This window comes from Hyalella azteca, unplaced genomic scaffold (assembly GCF_000764305.2).
Source record: "Hyalella azteca isolate HAZT.00-mixed unplaced genomic scaffold, Hazt_2.0.2 contig1281, whole genome shotgun sequence".
NCBI classification, from domain to species: domain Eukaryota; kingdom Metazoa; phylum Arthropoda; class Malacostraca; order Amphipoda; family Hyalellidae; genus Hyalella; species Hyalella azteca.
The window spans coordinates 2,308-26,647 of NW_025931605.1; the positions used below are offsets into that span (position 1 = coordinate 2,308).

At 37.9% G+C, this 24,340-nt stretch overlaps 1 protein-coding gene across 1 annotated transcript; it reads right to left on the reverse strand.

The window, feature by feature from the left end:
* Positions 1-5,132: 5,132 nt before the first annotated feature.
* LOC108674128 lies at positions 5,133-9,167 on the reverse strand (the record flags this gene model as incomplete). The annotated part of the gene is made up of 7 exons (XM_018162037.2): positions 5,133-5,420; positions 5,591-5,830; positions 6,583-6,690; positions 7,221-7,331; positions 7,676-7,880; positions 8,320-8,370; positions 9,062-9,167. Coding segments are annotated over 7 exons (1,045 nt in total), but the record flags the coding sequence as incomplete, so codon positions are not given.
* Between the last annotated feature and the right edge of the window lie 15,173 nt (positions 9,168-24,340).

Below are 24,340 nucleotides of genomic sequence, written 5' to 3' on the forward strand. Positions count from 1 at the left end.
GCGTATCAACATACCTGAGCGTTGTCGTCGCAAGAGACACGGCTGACTTAATTATAGGACTTGGGTTTGCCGGGGCTGGGTCTCGCATTTGGTCACGCTCTTTATTTCGTTGCGGCGTTCCATTTGACACACATGACCGAAACATCTCTTATTTGACTGTGATTTCTTAACAGTACGAACGACTAAGGATTGATTTCTTCAACCTGCAAAGGCCACTTTTGGGAACAAAATGAATATAAAACGACAATTTTGTTCTAAGTCTGCTGTTGTAGTCACAGAATTCGGTGAATGATAGGTCTAACATACCTTCCTCTTTGTACACTTGTTAGTGGAAATTCACTATATAGGATAGGAGTGTCGGCACGGAAGAAATAGGCCCATGGCCTGTAGTCGATTGTTGTATTTTTCGTGACTTGATTCACAAGGGATCCGGCCTTTTGAACCCGATCTTTCCATAACTGACGATTGATTGAGATAGCTGCTGGCCTTACTGCCTGGGCCCATACTTTCAAAAAAAGTTAAGAGATCGTAAGTTCATCAGCCAATCATTGACAGGCTTTCAAGCAAAATCCAGCAATCACAGACAAGAAAATAGAGCGTAAATACTTCCGTTTACTTAGCGAATTTTGAAAGTATGGCCCCTGGTCCGTAAAGTGCTAGGCATTTCAAAGCTGGACTTATGCTCCTGCATAGCTTCGTCTAGTCTGTTCTTGAAGGCGTTCATACGCGGAGCGTCAACGATGCTATCAGTGAGGCTGTTCCACATGTCGGTGACTCGAAGCGAGAAGAATGTTGTTGCATGGATGAGTTGCACCGCAGTTTTTGTTACTTTACAGCCGTGGCCCCTGGTGTTGGTTCTTGTTTCAAATTCTAGTAATCCTTCTGAGACCTTGTATAAACCGTGGGTATACTCGAATATGTACTTCAATGAGGTCACCACGCAGACGTTGATAACAGAAGCTTGGAAGCTTCATAATCTTTAACCTTTCTTCATAGGGCTTGCCTTTTAATCGCGAAATTATCCTTGTTGCACGTCTTTGAACACTCTCGACTAAATTTTTGTCCTTTTCTAGTTTTGATGACCACACGGCGTTTCCAAACTCTAGGTTCGGACGCACGACAGCGACAAACAACAGTTTCATCGCCTCAGCATCTATGTACTTGTAAGAGCGTCTGATCAGTCCAAATCGGTTATTGGCTTTTTAACTTGAGCTTCACTGCTTCAGTATGCTATATCCTCCCACATTTCGAAAATAAATCCAACCTATGCTATAACGGACTTGCGAACTTTTAATTTATATCTACAGCAGGAGTGAATTTAATATCTACAGCAGTAGTGGAATGAAAGACCGAATATTAGTCTTGAGGAGAATTTCGAGTAGTTGCATCAGGATTCCCATAAAAAAATGTTCCTCTTTATCGAGCAGAATCTCGCACATCAGACTTCAACACTGTTAGAGTCCCTCCAATCTCAAGTATTATTTGCATGTACCTCAACGTATGAAACTAACCTAAAATGATTAGGCATCTCAAGATAAATTAATGGTAATTTCCGTAAAGCTTTACTCTTTCAAATACTTCATAATATTATACTTCATTTTATTTTCCTTGACTGAATAATTATTGAACATAGGTTCAAGCACACACATCAATTGGAGAAATTTTAGTTGAGAGAAATGCAGCTCCCTTATCATCAATTCGTTACATTCGATATTTTGATAAGTATAACCGAGAGGCGTCGATTACAAATTGTTACAAGCAGCATGTCTGCCATTATATTATTTGTTGGTATTGAAGAACGAAAATAGTTTAAATCTGTGACCTTTTCGCTCGTTTTACGTACGGTGGATAAAACGCTTCAATCGAGCTCAGCAAAAGTGACTGAAATGTTTCAATCAAGCTCATCATTGGTGGGTGAAATATTTCAATTAGGCTTACCATTGGTGAGTGAGATGTTTCATTCAAGCTCATCATTGGTGAGTGAAATATTTTATTCAAGCTCATCATTGGTGAGTGAGATGTTTCATTCAAGCTCATCATTGGTGAGTGAAATATTTTATTCAAGCTCATCATTGGTGAGTGAAATGTTTCATTCAAGCTCATCATTGGTGAGTGAAATGTTTCATTCAAGCTCATTATTGGTGAGTGAAATGTTTCATTCAAGCTCATTATTGGTGAGTGAAATGTTTCATTCAAGCTCATTATTGGTGAGTGAAATGTTTCAATCAGGCTCATCATTGCATGGCGAGTGGAATGCTTAATCAAGCTGTTAGGGTACGTAGTGTAATAGCATTTTTTTACAGTTAGACATCTGGATTTTTGGTTTTAAGTCACCTCGGACGTGACCTCGTTCAGATAAGCACCGAAACTTGTTCATTGCTATATGATCCACCACGGAGAAAGGCCCCGAATCTTGAGACCGAAAGTAAGAACTTGAGCAAAGGGAACACACGGTTATATTTTGTCTTTATTTGTATTTGTTGTTTGCTTATTATAGTTTTCATTTATAGTTCTTATTAATCCTTTATTACCACTATACCCACGACAAAGCTCATCTTTAGTGAGTGAAATATTTTAATCTGGCTCAGCAATGGTATGTGGAAAATCGTTTCTAAAATCTAAAATTTGCACAATAAACATTTACTTCGTAATTGTACGGAGTAGTTCTACGTGTTATTGGATAATTCCTTCTGATAGTAACGATCATTGTTCGATTTCGTAAGTGGGCACAAATCGTCGTCTATGTGAATAAGTATTAATTTCTTTAAATAATCGAATTCACTAGGTATTGATTACATTAATAGGAGTCGGCATTCCATTTGCCCGCCCAGGAAAATATTTTGAATTGATCATTTTATAAATCATTTGCTAAAATTGGAAGGTATAAACTTGATAGCGGGCGAAAATTTATCAACGGGTCTCTTATATTATAATTTTAATGTTGAGGTTAATTAAATTTTAAGAGAGAGATTGCCTTAAACGTCAACCAGTGAATTTACATCAGCTCTAGCTTTACGAAGGAGCGTGAAGAGTGCGTTTTGAACTGATTTTCTTGAGATAGTCTGGATAGTTGTCCTAAGAAATCTAATGAATCGTTTATATGCTTAATCATTCTTTAGGTGTAAGTAAAGAATCTTGGGCCAAAATTGGAGAAATTGAGAGGCTTTTCCAATTTATTCGGTCTAAGTATTGAACCCTGTATAAATAATAGATCGTTACATGTTATATAATTATAAATGCAAAGAAACCAATTAGAAACAGTCCAAATCATTTCAGCTATCAAACCGAAGTTATTAGTACGGGAGGCAGCTCCTATGCTCTAACAAGAGGTTCTTGTGCAATGAACAATAATACAGGGTGCGGCGCGGGAACTTACTTATTTGAATTGCGCGCCACATGGCGGCCATTAGTCCTAGGAAGGTGGCGCCATGCGCAATATGGTGCGCGGGCTATGAAGTTTTTCGTCCACTCAGTTCAGTTGCGACCATGCAGTGGTCGAGAGAGGAGCGCGCGTTCGCAGTCTCTGTGTACTTTTCTAGTGGCCGAAACAACATTCGCGTTGCTATTGCTGACATTGGTCCAGACATGCTTGAGAAGGTGGAGCGAAACTTCCGATCTCGTCTGACAAAATGTATTGAACAGCATGGAGGTCACCTACAAGATGTAATATTCAAGAATTAAACTTGTAAGTAAACCCAACGAAACTTTAAATGTAGCTCTTTGTAAAAAAGAAAGAAGTAAAACGCTATCTTTAATACTTTTTACTTTGTGATTTTTTTAAAAGAGTAAGTTCCCACGCCGCACCCTGTAGAAGTTGGAATGAAGTTATCTGTTGTGTTCAGGCTGATGACGTTTACATTCAGACAAATATAATTTTTACATTTAAATCATTTCTATAAATGTAATCATTTCTATTCTATTAATTCAGCATCTTGCACGTAGACGCTACATAACATTCAGCACAGACGGTAAAGGTATAATTTTTATTTGTCTAAACGTTTGTCTCTTTTTTTTTTTAACGATACTAGCTAAAACTTATTCAGTGATTGAAATTACCTGCATTATATTTTTTAAATACGTCACCCAAAATTACAGTTGACTTCTAGCGATGGAAAGAAAACTTTTACTTGAGAAGATTTTTCTACATTTTGAACGCTTATTTAAAGCATGTTCGGCATTACTCTTTGTCTTGAGGGTTGTACGATTACGATTGCTGAATATCAAATTTTTGCGATTGTAAGTAAAATTTATCATCAAAAATTAGATGAAGTTGTGTCGTATATTTCACGCTTCATCGATGAAAAATTTACTGAATGAGATTTATGGTTGGAAATAAAATTTTAAACTAGAGTTCTAAAATTTTCCAGAGTTTGATGCATCATCGTGGCCACTTCACTGGTGGATTTACCTTTTTATAGCTTATTGTTAAAATTTTAACATTTGCCTCATCAGTATACACGCGTGTCATTTATTTAGTTAGAAGCGATTTTTCTTCGTACCATCATGCAGTGACATTATGGTACGCATTACAATTATTATCTATTTAAGGAGGCATTGGGAAAGCCCCACATTTGATGAATCACAGGTCTCCTTTTTCTCGAGCGCAATACTCGCTGGTTTTGTTCGCGTCAAAACCTTGGCTCACTTGTTGTTGGCAGTAGGCATTAGTTGTACTGTGCTTATTTTAACAAGGAACCAAGTCCATAGTAATTTTTCATGCCTCACACTGTCAGGCGTTTGGTGACGCTCTTTGAAGGTATGGTCAATATGTAATAAATTTGTTCGGTTGGCAAGAACGAGCCTGTCGACTGCGAAGTAGAGTAAATTAGCGGCGGTTTAATTTGTATGTTGACTATTGGTACTCCATATTGTACTGTTTGTATCTCTGATTTGCATTCTTGTTAACCTAAATTTCTTAATAATTAGAGGAATTAATGTCCCTGTTCATCATCATTATTAAACTATTTCAAGTTTTCACGAATTTCTTCTTGCTACATTCTTCTTGCCGTCGCTGTAGCAGATTTTCATTAATTAATGTAATTCTATAAAGGGATGAAATATATATCATTTAATACTATGAGATGATGTGCAAAACGACTATGAAAACATTTGGATAATCAAAGATTAAAAGTCTCTTCAATACTTTTCACTTCACTTTTCTGCCTGTCAAAATTCCATCGACACAAATCTATTCACTCAACAAACTGGCAGAGAATTAGTTGCATCGGCGCAAGGAAAGGCACGCTTGTCCCCGTTGCATGGCGCGGTTTTGAGTAGAGAGCCATCAGCTATATCCACGTACGCGCATTCGCCGTCTACAGGAGGTATTGCCCATTCACCCGCAGTCACAGGCTTGTTACTAGGAACGTGGACCCAAGTTTCGTTGATTTTTCGTACGTTCACCCAGAATTCCACTAGCTCTGAGAAAACAAAATATTTACTTCAATACTCTACACTGAATATTTGCACGCAAGAATAATTGAATGTAAGAATGAAAATAAAATTAAATTGAATTTTCAGTCATTTTCTTTGGATTATATTTTTGGTTATTTTGCAACTTAAGGAAACAAATTACATAATTTGTTCTGACCTGAATCCTCTTGATCGATGAAATCCAACACGTTTTGAAGCTTCTCAGGCGTGTCAATCTCAGCTAGTAGCAGTCCATGGTTCACACACTCGGTCACCCCAGCACAGAAGAACTCTTTTCTGATGTTGCTACTACCACAAGAAGGCCCTAGGCAGGGTGTGCAGAAGTGTAAGCAGGGCGACCGGTTGTTCTTGCAACACTTCAATGTTTCCATCGGAAGATTCGTCAGTTCAGTCCCATCTAGAAAAAATGTTCAAATGAAAACATATCCGACGATTTATACGTGTAAAAAAGGTTAATGTTTACATTGGACATGAAACTCCAATCTTCATTATCTGTGAACGGAATAAAAATACAACTTCGCAACCTAATTAGGATAAATACTAGTATGGATTGTAGGCAGTATAGGATAAACTCTATTGATAAACATCTATTGCCTAGACCTCTCGGATTTCAAAGATATTGCTACCATGCATAGTAAAATCATAAAATGTCATAGTAAACGTCAAACAGCAGAAGAATTAAGCTAAGTACCTCATAAGAACACATTAGCTTTTTGAGAAAAAATTTTCTTATCGAATATGGATGTACCCGATTGCATCTAAATGCACCCTATTGAATCTGGATGTAGGGTATTCAAAGTTATCACTGTTCAAATCTATGTGCATAAAGAGCGAGTTCAATAAAATCCTAAGCACGCAGGAACTGAACTATTATAGATTAAATTGATAATTTTAGTTCCTACGTTCAACTTATACACTTAATATATACTAAGTTTGAGAGATCCCTATAAAGCAATTAGTATTCCCGCAGCTAGTGATTGGTGCAGCAATTAATGACTGGTATAACATTGACTGGTATAATGCTGATAGATACAGTATTAAAGCATGTACTAACCACTGGTTTACATTTTTTGTTCAAGAATTTTACATTTCTTCAATACGCGAAAAATTTTATATTATTTTTGGAAATTGTAAATTCTGTATCTTCACCTTGGTCCACTATTTTGCCTGAAGCACAGCTTGAGGTGCAACTTCCGTCGGTTGTTATGCTTTCACCATCCAAGAACGCGCCCAGGGAGGTGAAGCACATTGTAGGAACTGAGATACGAGAACATACGAGCATATTGGGGGCTCAGTCAGACTAATTTGCGGTTACATTCGAATACAAAATATTCAAATATTTGACAACATATACAATAATATGATAATTCTAAGTGGAGACGTATTAAATAGTATTACGTTTCTATGGTTCATTAATTAGTGAACAATAATTATTTTAAGGCTGGGAACAGTGTCAGTGTAGATCACTTAACCACAGTAGACTTTGCGTGATAAGCATTAATTGTATGTCAAGTTTAGTATTCAAAAATGACGCACTGCCACGCAAATGCCGTAAATTATGATTCGAGTGACAACTTTATCAGATTACTTGGGCCGTACTGTAAAAATTTGAGATTTCGTAACTCGGTCAGCCAATCACTGCCAGCTTTTCAATTTAGACCCGCTGATTACAGCTGAGAAATCGGTTTAGACGTGTACCTAGGCCGCTATACGTGTACTAGAACTGTTAAGTGTTCTTAATTAAGTGAGTTTTAATAGTACGTTCCCTGGCCAGCCCTGCTACTCACGAGGGCTTAGAACGTAGACCGTCTCTCCAGTACACGAGGGCTTGCTTGGGTCGTAGACTCCCTTCGTGGCTACCCTGCAGGTGCCGCCGCTGTACTTGAACATGAGTTTGCCTGTAAATCAGGAACCAAATTAGCGTTCGTGATGCGTCATGAAGAAATAAGAGTATTTCATCAGGCGTTTTAGTCTTAAGAAAGAAGTAAACTTTAACTGTTTTTTAAACCTCCTAATATTCTCACTGAAATTAGAATTGTCACATGAGTTGAGTGGACTAACGATGAAAAAAATGTTTCATGTGTACACGATTGCATTCTTCATAAACACACTGTAAATAAATAATAAATAGAGCGAATTACTCTTTATTAAAGTTAAATGATATAATGAATTTCAAATTAAATTGCTTAAGTTTGTCAAAAAAGCCCTGAAATAATGCTGATTGTGTAATATGTATGATAACCTGCATCCAAAGTGGCCTGGGCGCAATCGATGGTAGACTTGACGCCGCTCTTGACAACCCACGTGATGTTTTGAGTGCTCGCGGTTGTCAGCTCAACGAACTCTGAGGTGCCCAGCTCGATGGAGTAAAGGCTTCCTGACACAGAGTTCGCCTCCGCAGCACAGGTTGAGAATAAGTTGGTTTTTAGGTTCGTTTGCAGGACAAACTGCAAGTGATAAAACCTTCGATTACTTGGAGGGTAAACTGAAAGTGATTACAGCTTCGATTACTTGGAGGTGAAAGTAAAATATGTTAAATGCGATTACAGCATTGAATGCCAGCTATTTAAACACATATGTAATGCAGGTAATATTATAATAGATTGTTTTTGCGATCAAGAATTCATTTAAAAAAGAAAGAAATGCGAAATAAATGGAAAATAAAACGACAGTCAAGTCACCATAAAGAAATTCCGCCTGCAATTTTCTCGGATATTTTTTTGTACATGGACAAAAAATGAACAATTCCATAAAAATATCACGGGATTAAAAAACTAATTAGTACTACTACTAAAAACTAAAACTGGTTATCCGATTATTATCGACCGGAATTGTTCAAAAGCACGACAATTTATGAAAATCTTAAAGGTGCTTAAATCCACCCACCGTTTCCTGGGATTCGCTAGCGCGAGGCATTCCAGCAGACGACGTCTTATCCTGAGCGAAAATTAAATGTGGGATAAATTCACGAGAAAATAATGGCTACTTTGTGAATTATTAACATTTAAGATGCTATAACAACATTTTTATGTGATCTACACAGGTATAAATAAATTCACAAGGCTGCACATAAAACTAACATGTTTACGGTCATTTTAAATGTGGGCAAAATTTTTATAACGATAGTCTCAAAGATTGTTTTCAGACAAAGCATTCTTCACATTTTAATCAAACTTTTTAATCAACTATTTGCGTCTGCTAAAAAGTTTAAACCCAATATTTATAATAAAATACATTACTGAAATAAAACGATAATTAGTTCACGGATCATGACCCTTTAGGCAAATGAGATGGAAACAACGTTGATTAAGAGTTAATTTCTGTGACACGACGTGTATTCAACGTTATTTTAACATCAGATGTCTAGTGGCTTGGTATATATGAACAAGTATATATTCCCCACCGTTGCTGAGGCAGGCGAGGTTGCCGCAACCAGCAGAAAATACCAGTTAACAATAGAGCAAAATTAAACAACATTTAGAGACAATTAATATATAACAGTATATATTCCCCACCGTTGCTGAGGCAGGCGAGGCTGCTGCAACCAGCAGAAAATACCAGTTAACATATAGAGCAAAATTAAACATCATTTAGAGACCATTAATATTTAACAGTATATATTCCCCACCGTTGCTGAGGCTGCCGCCACCAACAGCGCGAGAAGTAAGGCAGGCGCGTCCATCAGTTGTTGTTGCTCAGGCGAGGGCCGCACTCGAACTGGCCGCACCAGCGCCCTGCAAGACGAGAATTATGTCGCAAGTGTTCACAGCGATATTTACACGTGTACTAAACTCTAAATGCGTTCAAATGAAATGTGGTGGATGCAAGCCATTTAATGAAACTTTTTTTATTTCGTGAAATTTTGAACTCATTTCCAGAAACTTGATTCTTGCTTCGGTTCTCAAAGCTCTTGTTAAACTTTGCTCGAAGAGTTTATGTTACGCTGACGTGGTATAAACATTTAATTGCTGACGTGTACAAAACATAGCATACGAACATTGGTTGTGGTAAACAAGTGTTCACCACGATACTTACACGTGTAACATGAGAACGCAATAACATGAGATTACACTTATGTTCATAGCTTACCTTCTAGTTAATGTATAAATTGGAACGGTCTAATAGACGAGACCTATTTGTTTTAATAGATTAACTTGGGTCATAAATATAATATTAATTAAATGATGTGCTCCGGAGACACGTACCTACCTCTTCGCTACTATAGGCTTATCTGCAAAAAATTGATTCGCATGTTTTCCGTTGCATATGAGCTAGTTTAAGAAAAATGAATTGTTTTTACTAATAAATGCTTAAACATTTACACGGTAATATTTTAACCACTGTGTTGAAAGAAAAAAGTATTGAAAATAATGCAAGTGTTCGCTTGTGGATAGGTGCTAAAAAGTGTTATCTGAAAATATTTGTGTTGCGTTAGTTGAATGAAAATTGAGTGAACAATTCAATAGTTCATATCATGACCTTCAACATGATCATAGACATTTTATGATTACTTAACATAAGAAAAAAATTGAAATTATAACATGTATATACATTTATGCGGAGTTATGCAATGTTTAATTAACTAAATTATAAAATTCTATATATCACGCCACGGAATATGACGCTAAATCCCACAAAACATAAACATTATATGTTTTAGCCATACAGAACATCAGTGCATGAGAGCTTTATGCTGAATAATTTAAAAGTAACTACCAGAACACATTTATTTGTACACTCGAATATCAGCTCTGCTCTGCCTTACACTGTCGACATTAATCAATACATAATAAATTAGAGGATTAATTAATTTTGCTAATATTCAGCAATTTTTTTCTCGTCAACTCCTTATCCAACTTCCATTGGATATTGCTGATCATTGATGCGAAGAAAAATATGCGTTTATAAATTTCTTTTTAAAACAACACTTTTAAAGAGGCCAGTATCTACGATGTTACACACGTACAATGAATTTATTTTAATTTTAAATATTTAAAAACATTTTTCTTTCATTTATGTGATATGTTGAAAAAATCTAATTATACATTTTTAAAATTATTTATTCTGTCAATTTATTCATTCATTGTCTCCGATTTTACGCAAATGTGCCAAATTTCAGATCGATTGGGCAGGTATAAGTGTGTTAAATATCGCTTTGTAGCAGACAAACAAACAATCAAACAACAAGAAGTGAAGTTATAAATAGAAGTGTTGTAAAAAGATGGAAGAACAAAATAGGGCAGGTAGACAGAGCAAAATGAAAAACTTTGAGCAAAGTTAGCAAAAATGGTCGTTTTACCTAATTATCAGTGCTGGAATAGCGATTAATGGATTACGTCGGGAACAAAATGAAATTCTCTAAAAAAAAGTCGCAACATGATAGGAATCGGAAATCATATTACGAGATCCATAATAAAAAGAAAATTTGCTGAATTGTAAAAAAACAGCGAATAATTTAAGGATATTGAAGGATGTTTCGTTGAGATATAACGATATTGTAACAAACTTATATACGTTCACCGCTACCTATATTTGTAACTTCTATATTGATCGAACTCTTCTATTCAGCTCATGAGTGAGTCGAAAGGAATAGAGTATATACTCATATTAACATTTGAAATGCATGTGTTTAAACACCAGTTACCCATATAAGGCCACTTGCGTTAGCAACCGATCTTTTACAACAAAGTTTGAAAAAACTTCTCTACATTCAACTTCTCATTTGGAAAAAAATCTAAACCAAATATTCAAAAGAAATTTATTCCTTCTACGAAATAAAATTTTGCCGTTGCCAGGAATTGAATACATTTAGCCCGCTGAACTGATTTGTAAGACTATGCATTGTTCTGATCGAATCACTCGGATATTCACTCAGATGTCGATCCTAAACTGCTATGCACGGTGAGCTTCGGTCGATCTTTGCATCTGCAGCATACATTTACAGTAACTCAATGGTAAATAGGAAATAAAATCAAGGTTAATTTCTTCAAATGAATTGAATTAAGGAATGATTACATTAACGATACGTCAATGCATTATTCAACTTATTTACTTTTGACAGCAAATAGGCATTTTTAATTATAATCTGCAATGCCAGGAAAAATAATGAATTCTTTTGATCACAAGAGATTTCCCAAAAAAATTGAGCTGGAACGCTAATGATATTCTTAATCAATTTATACAGTTATATGGTCATAATTATCCCTCAATTGAAGAATAAATTAGCTGCAAAATAGTTAAATGATTTCTTGCTTTTCCAAAGGCAACATATTTCTCGTGGTAAGTGTCTTGCCTCGTGTATTGACCGCACCATGGGCCAATGGAAGTTCCCTCGCTGCGCGGTCATAAAAAGCGATCCTCGCTGTAATTTCTTGCACTGGTATAACGCATGAAACTTTGGCACATTTTACAAATCATGATTAAATTAATAGATCGAGTAAACGCGAAAAAATTGCGACATGATGATCGATTTGATTTCGTATTGGAATGCTGCAGATTTCAAATTTTACCTAGGCGTTTTCTAATATGGTTAGTCTGTAAGATAACTTTTAGCCATAGCGTACTTTAGCGTAAAACTACCAACACCCTAACAAAATTTAGAGCCGGGAGCCAACCAACCCTCCACCCGCCACGTCGATTAAAAAATTCATCTGTTATATTCAGCACAATCTCATGCTATGATATTTATCTGCGGCGCAAATTAACCCTAAAAATATCCAATTTGTTTATATGCAAAGAATAATTACGCGAAATGGAGAAATTGTCGGGAAGGAACAACAGTTTCCAAAGAAAAGATAGTGCAATGACCGCTAGAATATCAAAAAGATTTTAGCATTTCAACTGATCAAACTCATATATTCAGTTTTTAGAAGCAACAAATCGACGACTGACACGCAATGACATTTGAAAGTCAAACAAGTGCATTCAAGTGTTCAAACACCTGTTATTCAACCATAGCAGCTAGCGTTAGTCACGAATTCTCCATCAAAGAGTTGAAATTTCCACAAAACGCTTCACATCTAACTTGTCATTTCTATAAAATCTCAACAAAATAGTCATAAGAATCCAATTTCAACCGATACTGTGATTCGTATACATTTATCTCGCTGTTTGCTCAAAACCACATGGGACACTCGCGTAGGGCCGAGCGTGCAGGGGGCGAGCTTTGACCGGTCTTATATGGCATATGGAGCAACGCGCAGTCTGTTTAGCATTATACTTAGAGGGGCTCAGTGGTATATAGTATTGAAATCAAATAGAAATGGATAACTTATAGCCGCTTGCATATTTTCAGAAAGCTATTGATAACAAACATGTTTTTTAATCCACAATACCAGGAAAATAAAATAATTACATTGATCTCGCGAGATGTGCGAAAAAAAGTAAGTCGGAACGCTCATGACACTCGTAATTAAGCTATACACTTCATAAGTCATTATTCTACTTAATGGAAGAAAATATTTAGCTGTCTATGTATTCACATTAGTTCTCGCTATTCCAACGGCAATATTTCTGTCACTGTAACCCGTGGCAAATCATTTGCTTCGTGTATTGATGCACATCGTGAGCTAATTAAAGTTTCATAGCTATGGTCTAATTAAAAGCGGTACCATCCTATGTAATTCTTGAACTAGCTCAACGGTTGGTGAGTATATAAGTGCGAACAAAATATACTATCAGCAGAACAAAAAATCTTGATGTTCCGATGGTATGTAATAAAAAAATAAAGTTTCCAGCTGACTTATATAGCGAAATACACAGACATTTGTCAGACAGTAAAAGCCCTGACTCTACGAGCATTCTCTGCAGGTACAAATGACGCTTAGTTAAACGTGAATAAATGCAAGAGTATGTAAAGTGAATCAACTTTTTCGCTGCTGTATATTAATTAAAGTGACGGCACAGTTTGTATATAACGTTCAAAAATAAATTATTTCTGCGTCTCATTATGCAATGCTGCAGTAGAATGCATCATGGTGAATTCATCAACAGACTATGGTTAATGCAGATAACGTTAATTTTGACTGTGCAAAATATCATTTTAACAATATTTGTAAGCCATCTAAAGAATTGCTGCTTCACAAATGGATACGTAATTTCTACTCTGTTCTACTTTCCCCTAAAAATGTTATAATTCCGATTCTGTTGTCATTATTTCCTTACATTTTATGATTTCGACTCCGTTCTACTCAATCCCAATCATTTTATAATTCCGATTTGTTCCACTCAATCCCAGTAATTTTCAAATTCCGACTCTGCTAAACTCAATCGCTCTGACATTACAATAAAATTACACTGACCACATGGAAACTTGAGCAGCTGAAGCTCGAGTACAGTTGTTAGGAGTAAACTGGCACGTTGCGACAAACCAACTTGACTGAAGGGCCTGCAGTTTTGTGTGAAAACGTTATTTATTTTGTGCTCTTTTGCCGTGGGTTTCATATGGCTGTTGAGTTCATTTGCTTTAGTTCAAATAAAACATCATCTAACCACTGATCAGTACACACGAACATGTTGCTTTACGCACGCACAATATATGTTATAATTAAACAAATTGTGCCTCATCGTAAAATAAGGTTCTGCAAGGATGAAAATTATTGTCTGATTATGAATTTCAGTTGCGACTACGCAGCAACATGCTTGTGAGAAAAGATATTATAGAGAATATCGAGAAATTAACGTAAATTTTATTGCAAGTAAAATAATATTTTGCGTGTACGGAGATATATGAGTAGCAGAACACGTATATTGCCAGTGAAAGAACGTATAGTAGGTTACATTAAATTTTAAAATTTGACTGAAGTGTCCATTAAAAGTGACGATGTTCTCGAATTTCTATCCCTTGAAGAAGTTTGGTCCCCTGTTGATTTCAAGTAAATAGACGCATGAGTACGAGTTGAAATGAAAGTTATGGAAAGAATCTTTCGGTTACCTTCTATAAATATATTATTTTAATGTGTAAATAGTTTGATCCTGATTTACTCTTTCAGTTCATTTGCTTCTTTTAGAACCAGGCAGAGTTGAAAACTTTGTTGGTGAAGACATTATTTTTGTTCAGTTTATGTGGAGAAAAACTTCCGAATTACTTCTTTATCGCAGTAATGGAGGATTTACTAGGCGACGGTTGTTACTATGGTGACCAATAATCTCTGCAAGCACATCAATTTTGTATTTTCCATCTCAGAGGCTGATGAAGTCTGCAGAGCAGAATTGGTATTAAGTGATTATTGAGTGTCATATGCAGTCCCACGGACCTGAATTACGGACCAATGCGTAGTGCAGAATATCATTAATCTCTGCCTCGGTCACGTCGCCGGCAACGAAGAGCCAATATCCTATTAAAGCTACTTAGCGGCGCGACTGATCAAGAACTGTGAACGCCTCACAGCCACGGGCTCGAGCTTCACCGTTACCATTATCACCATCACTAATATATTATTTATACACGCGACGCCAGTACACAGTACGTATATCTGTTTTGTCTCGGCGATCGTTATTATTTTTCCTTTCATAGTCGCCATGACAACTGACGCGACCTATGCAGTGAGCGTAGAGATTTAATGAACGTTGCGGCCCATAAGGATTGCCGTCATGTGCAAATGAAAACGTCAATCAGAAAAATAAATGGGACATATAGTCCAAATATCCACACATTTTCTTGCCTAAAGCACCATCAGTGAGCGGACAAGGCACCGGTACGACTTTATTGCAGGACCAAACTGAGTCAGGATGACCTGCTCACGAGCGAATAGCTTTTATTACAAAGTCTGCCTCATCTTTCTGAGTGTTGAGTAGCATTTATAAGTGGTTATTGAAAATTTTGTTAGAGGTGGCAGCTTATGATATGGTTTTATTTTCGATATAATTTGAGTTACTGAAAAAATTCTTATTTATATATGCTTTTTTATTACATAAATAATCATTTTTGTAATCACAGTAATGGTAATTTCAATCAGTAATTCAGTATAATAAAAATTGGGAAGCCTGCCGAAGACCACCACTGCCCTGGATGTAATGGACTATCATGACTCCTGCCCTCCGGAACGTAGCCTTCAACACTTCTGGAAAATCATATAGGAAGACAGAATCTTGAGAATTAGAGAAAATAAGTAAAGAAATGGAGAAATTATATCCATCCACGAACATCGAAAAATGGAAATAATACTTCCTAACTCCTCATTGACCAATTTTATCTGTTTATTGACATAGATTCACTCGTCCGTCAATTAAAAAAATCTTACTTATCTTATTGTACTTAGAGTGTTTGTATACTCAGTAAATAGTAAATAAATACATTAACCAATAATAGTAGTAGCATTTGTGAAGCATGCTATGATACCTTTCTAAATCTATAGACCAAAAACCAGACATGGTTAAACATTGTGACGTATTTATTACATTTAATTTTCTCGACACATTAAAGGTCAGATAGTGCTGTTTCTTAATACCTTGGTGATTGCATGTTATTACACAGATAAACTATGTTAATGAGAAGTTTGAAACCATTCTTGCGTTTCATAACTGCTATTAGGTAAATAGATCTTTGTTTCCTCCTGCGCATAGTGACAACAGCTAGTAAAAGCAAGAGCGGCAGCATAATCTATCTTCAAAGGCCAGCGAGTGCGGTAGCCCAGACGGTCAGTCTCAGTCCCAGTCCCATCACACGCGCGTCGTGGAAACGCGCACGCCAGTTTTCAAGTCCAGCCATGTGGCTTATTGGTCTCAGGCCAATCTCAATCCTTCAGAATCAGTCCCGTAGTGGAAACGGGCCTTTACGGGCTACTTTTTATAATTAAAAATAAAAAAATCTACAGCAATAGAATGACATGCCCGTACTAACTACATTTCTTACCTATTTAACGAATTTTTGACATGGGAAATTTTCACATCGACTGGAATACTCCAATGATTGCACAGTATCATGAACGTATAAAATTTAATATGTTATATTTCAGCTCATCTAATTCAATGATTTGCATTAAAATAATCGTTCATCTGGTAGCAAATTGAAAATTTTATATTAAATTGGGTTGTTTATGCATTCATTCTCTTCGTATTTTGAAATATGATTACGATTATCTCTTATAAATCATCTTAACGCATGACGCTCATGTATTGTACGACCAGCTTAACAATATTTACATATTATTGACAATTCTTGAAAAAGTGTATAATCATAACATAACATAATGATGTCAGCGCTGAGGTGTAGGCCTGATGTGGCCTGTCGCCGATTCTTTTCCTTTTCGTGCCTTGTTCATAGATCTAAACTCGTGTCATTTGACCGGATCTTAGCCCAGTCTGACACGGTTCCGTTAATACTGACACGTTGTCGTGAATGTCGTCTACCTACTAGGAAATCTCTGATCTATTGGAGTACGTTTCCCTCAATTCCCAAAGACTTCACTTTACGCAACAGCCGCTCATGCGGAACACTGTCAAATGCTTTGGCAAAATCGAGGTACAATGCATCCACTGGCTCCCTTTCGTCCAGCAGGCGAGTCCAATCGTTCAACGTAGATAATAAGTTAGTGGTGCAGGATCTGCCGGCAATAAAACCATGTTGACAATCTGATGTGAGGTGGTGAGCAGTCAAGTGATCGATAATCCTATCCCTCACAACAGATTCCATTAGCTTACTAACAACACTTGTCAGACTGACAGGGTGATAGTTGCCGGGGCTGCTTTTGACACCTTTTTTGAACAATGGTGTTACTTAAGCTTCTTTCCAGTCGGACGGCAAAGTTCCTTCGTTCAAGGCTTTTTGAAAGAATACTGTCAATGGGCCGACCAGAACGGTTGCTAATTCTTTGAGCAATCTGGGAAGGAAGCCGTCTGGTCCACATGACTTGTTGGGATTTAGAGTTACCAGGCGCTTGAGTACCTCTTCTTCGTGTATTTCAAAACATGTTAACTTCGAGCCGACTGGGCGCTCCTCAATATCTGGAATACTTTTCAAGTCCTCATCTTTGAACACACTGCTGAAGAATTGATTAAGAACGTTAGCCTTGCCCTCATCAGAGGAAATCTTTCGTTGGTCTACTTTCAAATCAGATATACCGTCCTTTGACTTACATTTCAAGCTAGCGTACAAAAAGAAGGCTTTCGGATTCTTTTTTGCATTTTTAGCAATATTTTTTTCGAAGTTTTTCACTGCAGTGCGACAAACTTTTTTAGCTTGATTTCGAACTCTGGCATACAGGTTATAATCGGACTCGCTGCGAGTTCGTAAATAACGCTTGTAGGCTTCTTTCTTGGTCTTCAGCTGAGTCGTTCATCCACTGGGACTTTTTGACTCCACCAAGCGTAATCTTGGGTACACAGGCATCAACTGCAGACATAAACGTGTCTTTGAGAAACGACCACGAATCAGCCACATTCATGTCCTTAATACAGTCCGAAATATTCGCCACATTCACCGCTTCACCGAGTTTATCATAGTCGCCTTTCGCAAAGTTCAAACGTTCACGCTTCCGAAGCGTCTTTTCTGCACAACACTTGATATTGAAGAACAATGATTGGTGGTGGCTTTTGCCCAACGGAGCCTCGTGGCCAAGCTCATCTATCATTAATTCTTCACTAGTAAACACGAGATCCAGAATATTTGGGGTCTGTTAACCCCTAAAATGTGTTGGCTTGGTGATGTTCTGGATTAAAAATGAGTCTCGCACAGATTCCTAGAACAAGGATGTTGGGTGATTCCCATCTCTAGGAGAAAATTCATCTGCCCATTTTTTTTCTGGATGGTTAATGTCACCAACGATCAACGTATGCGACCTGCTGAATGACATGCTCGGTAAAAGGCTGTTTAATACTTCATTGTTATCAGAGGAGCTGTTAGGTGATCAGTAAATGACCCATATGAGGAGGCTATCTTTGCCTTTTAGAGTAAGTTCGCATCACACTAATTTTCTAGCTGATTGATGCTCTGCAGATAACTTAACTTGCTAAGCTCCATAAGAGGTTCTAACCCACAGAGCTACACCTCTACTGCACTGCTCTTCATTTAAGTTATGAAAACAATCAAAACCTAGCAGCTGAAATTCAACAGGTACAATTTTCCCCCCGTGAGTTTTAGGGAGTGTTTCTGTAATACAAATAATGTCTATACACTCGTTTGCGATCACAGTTAACAGTTCACTTTTTTTGTTCAAAACGGAATCCAAGTTCGTGTAAAAACATTTTAAAACTTTTTGTGCACTTTCACTTTGATGTATGCGGTTACTTCCTACATTATTTACAGGCCTTGATCTACGGACATCATTCCTACTAATTACTAGTCCTCCATCTCCTCTGATTGTCCGTGAGCAGCCGCTGTTGTCTTGGCAGCTTGGAAGTGATTAACCTGATTTTCCGTGCCTTTCCGCCTGATTCTCTCCTGCCACTTCTTGCGAAAAACCGCCCTTTCTAAGGGGGTGGAATCTTTCTTTACAAAAACTGACTTGTAATCAGCGGATTCTCCAAGCTTTCTCGCTGTTATCAGCACGCTCCAGACCTGAGCAGAATCCTTTACAGTCACCAGCAGAGGTCTGAAGGTGTTGGCAGCAGCATCCTTCGAGCGTAGCCTCTTGCAAGGTATAACATCAATCGATATGTTGGGTACCTTGCTGCAACAATCTACAAAAAATGCCGTGTCATCCATCACTCGGTCCCTCGCATCAGATGCGTTACTTTCAGGAATCCCAAACCAGACCAGGTTGGCCTTCCTACATTCTCTAGCAAGTAATTCACGTGAGCTTTCACTAGCGACTTCAGATAAATTAGCTGTCTTGTTCTTTACTTCCATTTCTTCCGTATTTTTCAACTGAGCCTTCACTTCAGTCAGCTCATTGCATAGCGAGCTCAGTTTGTCACTCGGCGAGCGCACCATCTCACTCAAGGAGTTTACTACATAATTCAACAATTTCGACTCAATGCCGTGCTCTTCCACCGACTCCTCTCTTTTTCGAGCACCAAGAGTTGGTTTTTCGCAATCACGGCAAAACCAATGAAGCAATTTAGATTTCTGGAGAAATATGTGCTCCTTAGAGCTCAACTTCTAACAGCTGATACAAATGAGATCTTCGCATCGTTCACAGGTGACCGTCTGGACTTCGCTCAGAGAGATCTCTTTGCAGTACTTGCAAACTTTCATCTCTAGCTGGGCTGATTTGGTTTTATTTTTTATTCAAGAGGCCGTAGAGGGCTTTTCGACTATCTTTTTTATTTTCTGTCCAGCCATTATTGAATGCATGAACTAGATCTCTTGAACGGAGAAAAGGACGGAGAAAAATACAGAAAAGGACGGAGAAACATACAAAACTGAGTTGAGTTGCGTATAGTAAAGTTCCCTCGAAAATTTCGGCTGGAGGAACAGCTGAGCTGCAGCTGGCGAGGGAAAGACAGGTGTAATGTTGTATGTAGGCTGCAAATTCCCTACTTGCATTCAGACCGCAGAGATTAGGTATACCGGCGCTGATTTAGGCCGAGGCTGGTAATAGTAGCTGTGTCAATTCCGGCTTGCGTTTTGTTGCCTCGCTTACCGGGGATTACCTGACAGTCGCCTAGGTGAGCTGTATTTTGCGTTACTGTTGAATGCATTTACTGTGTTATGCGTTATCGTGTTTCGTGTTAATGTTACTGTGCCTCTGTGTGTGTATACTTATAGGTGGCTTATATTATGAATAATTAATCTGGCGTCATGCAAGGCCGAATAGTCATCAGGCGTATTAATTAACAGGGTACTTACCATGCTTATTTCTCTTCTAGGATCAAGAGCTTTGTCCCTCAGTTAGCTCGCTCTCTCTCTCCTCCGCGTCTTAGCTTCGTAGTAGGCTACGTGTTGAACTTCTTATTTAATAAACCTTGAACTTACATTTGTTATAAATCCCGTCCCGCCTTAAGCATTGCTTCGTAGCCAATTGGGTAGCTGTTTACCTATTCAGCTTCCGGTCATTGGTAGGTGAGACATCTATGGTCAATGCGAACCGTTAGGTGAAGTTACTGGTTGCTTGGTGGTCAGAGGCAGGTTCATTACAACAGGGGTGTCTGGGGGAATCAAGGGATCGACGCGTGAGGCGGGTGGAGAGGGGGAGGTGTAGGGGCCAAGAGGGTGGGGAGGGTCTAGGAAAACGAGGCCTGAGCGTCTCAAGGCACCTTTGTTCTTCGGTTTACAAGCGGTCGCCGAGGGTTCGCAAGAAGCTACAATCTTTCCCTCGATTCATGCAGTGGCATTTGTCGGGAATAAAGCACTTGTACTAGCCGTTTTTCTCACTATTCGCACAATTTTTATTGAACTGCACTAAAATTGAACCTTTCACTGAAATCGTTTCGGTACAAATTCGTGAGATAAGTCAAACCGGCATAGTAAAAAGTGAAAAGTTGGGACCAGCAAACACGTACGTGCGTCCTCGATCACGGTCAGAACTCAACTCCTGTATAAAGAAAACTGCAATGTATCCAATACTTTTGCGTATAACTGTACATAGCTTTAGGTGCGTTTTTCATGGACGTGTTGGTACATATTGCCATACACTGTTTTTTGCATTAATATTTTTTTACACATAACTCAACGAATTAAATAATTTTGTATCTACCATCTCATGCCACACCTCGATAACACTTTGATATTTTCACGACAGATTCCGAAACTTCATCTACATCCTCAGCCTTCGAAGTTCAGATTCGCTCACCAGAAATGAGCAATAGTCGCAGTCTGCCCAGTGAGTATTATCTGTAATTAGTTAATATCTCTACATGAAGACATTACGGTGATTCTATTGTACGAGAATCGCTATTGGCCCGGCGGAATGATACCGCATTTTGTAATTCATAGAATATAACCATTGCAATGTTCGCTTTGCCTAGTCACTCTTATAGTCAGAATAAATGTGATACGGCTTTCACAAATTAAACTTACATAGTTCAGTGAATGTATTTCATCTAGTGCATAAGATGTCAGAACGAGGTGAATTATGTTGTGAAAATACTTACTTAGATTGAATTAGGAAAACACTTATATCATCTTGATATTATCAACTTCTAGTTTTTAAATTTACATAAGTACACTGTGTAAACGCAGCCGATCTCACTAATTATTACGAAATGTGAGCACAACAATCTGCCTAGTTGCCTCAAAAAGCGTTTGTTTCCCTTATTTGATACTTACATTGTTTACAGAAAATTTTCAATTGGCCTTGATTGTTTGATTATTCTTAAAACCATTGTATACACTAATATTTTTCAATAAATCCTTCCTAACAGATAAAGCGGGCCTGATAGCAAACGCAAAGGAACCGCTGCATATCGATCAAATTATATAATATATCGCAAATGCCCAACTGAGCGCGGCTTTGGAATGGCCGCACTTCAGCCCCAAGAATGGATATGTCTTTCTCTTCAGAGGTGTGGAGGAAAAATCCAAAGACTTAGTTTCTGATGGCATGCGGTGGATAAACCAAGGAATAAAAGTACTCCCGAAGCGTGAACCCAAAATTAGGAAGAGGTATTATCAGCGACTTATTAAGGGGAAAAAAGTGAAATTTTGCAGGTATTCACACGAATTGCTGGGCGTTAAGCGAGGTTATGTGCTTATTCACTACCTTGGTAAAGACGACTTTGGCGCCCAAGAGATGCCGCATGGTAAAATGAGAAAGAAATGCGAGCGAGAATTCTTTCGAACGACGCCTCCAACTTAGAAAAAAACGAGACATGAAGCCGACGCTTCAAGCGTAATTTCTAAGAAAATGGTTGCAAGTTCTGCGTCGGTACCCATTGGAAATTTAAATGTCGTTGCACCTCGAAATATGAAACAAGTGGCGAATCAAAGATACCACGAAAAGCAATCAAAAAAATTTACAAGTTTGAAATTTATTCAATAGTCGAAATGAATGAAGAATTACATTTTTTGTTACCGATTTGAAAATTGTTCCTAGCTGCTCCGTAACCGCCAACAAAGAGACAATTTCCCAGTTTAAACGTCAATTTTCTACGAAGGAAATAAATATACTTTCATATGATACAAGTACAAAATACAACATGGGCAATTTCTACGTGTCTCCTCTACTCGCCCGTAACTCTCACTTTGATGGGGAGCTTGCATTCATTATAATTATCGGCACTCTCATCCATGCACTGCGTGACACGGAGTCACATGAATATTTCTTTCGCAGTCTAGTGAGCTTGTTGCCTAAAGTTAACAAGCTCACTAGACTGCCATCGTGACAGATTGTGAAAAGGGGATTAGAAATGCCATTAAAAATGTCATCCCCGATTGCCACAACCTTTTATGCTGGAACTAAATAATAAAGGATGTGGAACATTGGGTAAAAAATCACAAAGGCAGCAAAGAAGACGAGAAATGTTACACTGCATACATTCGAGAACTTTTGAAGTGTACATCTACTGTCGCATTCGAGAGTGTGTTGGCACAATCGTCTCTGGAATGGTCTCAACCATTTTCAAGTTATTGCAATATTAATTTATAAGCTGACGTAGAATAAAATATTTAAGGAGCCTGAGAACTACTTGGCATTACTCAATCAATCACAACAAATGTATCTGAAGGCGTCAACACCGTTTTAAAACGGTTCAACCAGTGGGAAGAAAAATCTATGGACGCTATGGTTCTGGCTCTCATCCATTTGACGAACTACTTCCACATGGAAATGGAGCGCGGATACGCTAATTTGGGCGAATGGCACCTAAAAGAGAAGCACAGAGATAAAGTAAAAAATATAACTCAGTACTCACAACAGTGAGTGACAGAGAAAGCATTTTCTCGTCGACGAAAACTTGAGGTCACGGACGGACGGACAGACAGACAGACGGACATGGCGAGCACAATAATGCATTTTTTTCCATAAATGAGAAAATGCGCTAAAAAGAAAAAGGACTTAAAATTCCCCTTATCAATTCGCGATCCCTCAAAAATTGTGGATGAAATCCAAAGTAAAAAATTAACGAATTTTCCAAAAACAAAATCTCCAGAAAACTTGAGAACAAAGGAAGCCCGTTCAATCCATCTTGCTGATTTAGGCCGAGTAAATCTGGAGTCCAAGACCAGAACGTTTATTGTGCACGGTTACAACGATGTTCCTAATGCAGTCAATCTGAAAAATGTTTATGTTCATGTAAAGGAGGTAAGAACTGCGTTCATATTTTGGCTGCTTCATATGCTGCTAGAATCAAGGCTCCCAATGTCACTCGGCCGCAGTTCTCGCTGTCTGATCTCTCCAGAAAAATGCACGGCAAAAAGAAGAGAGACAAAAAGGGACCGCTAACAAGAGAGGAACATGGACATAACACCAGCCCCAGATTCCTTCCTGAACACATTCAACGCATCACATCCTGAGATGGAAGTTGAAAATAATGACCGTTCTTCCAGTCAGTTGCAATTATCGCCACTAAAAAACACCAGTACCCCCTATCAAAATAAAAGGGATCGAAAAGGCCAGCCAGTCAAAATAAAAATCTTTCAAAGAAAATGTGCTTCATTCAGATGTTGCAAACCCCCACTTCTGTCATCCAGCGGAAACATGCAAAGGAACAGATGATATCAATATAGGCAAGTTCAAATTAACTGTTTTAAATTTTGCGACATTGGGTCCCAACGAATGGCTCGACGATATGGTCGTAAATTCTTTTCTGTTTTTACAATCGAAAAACCCATTCATACACAGAAATTTTGTTAAATTGATAGCTCTCGATTCGCTGTTTTTCACGGCTCTTGAAATTCACGGTCCTGGGAGTGAGACTGTGGGACCTCACTATTCTAGCCTCAAAGTTCATGAACAGATTCTAGAATGACATCCACAAAACTTTAATGGTATCAGGAGGGTGTTTCAAACAAAGAGAGATGCTTTTCAAGTTTCTTTCTTAGATCTTGACATTTGAGGGATGCCACTAGAAGAGTAGCTCAGACCAAATA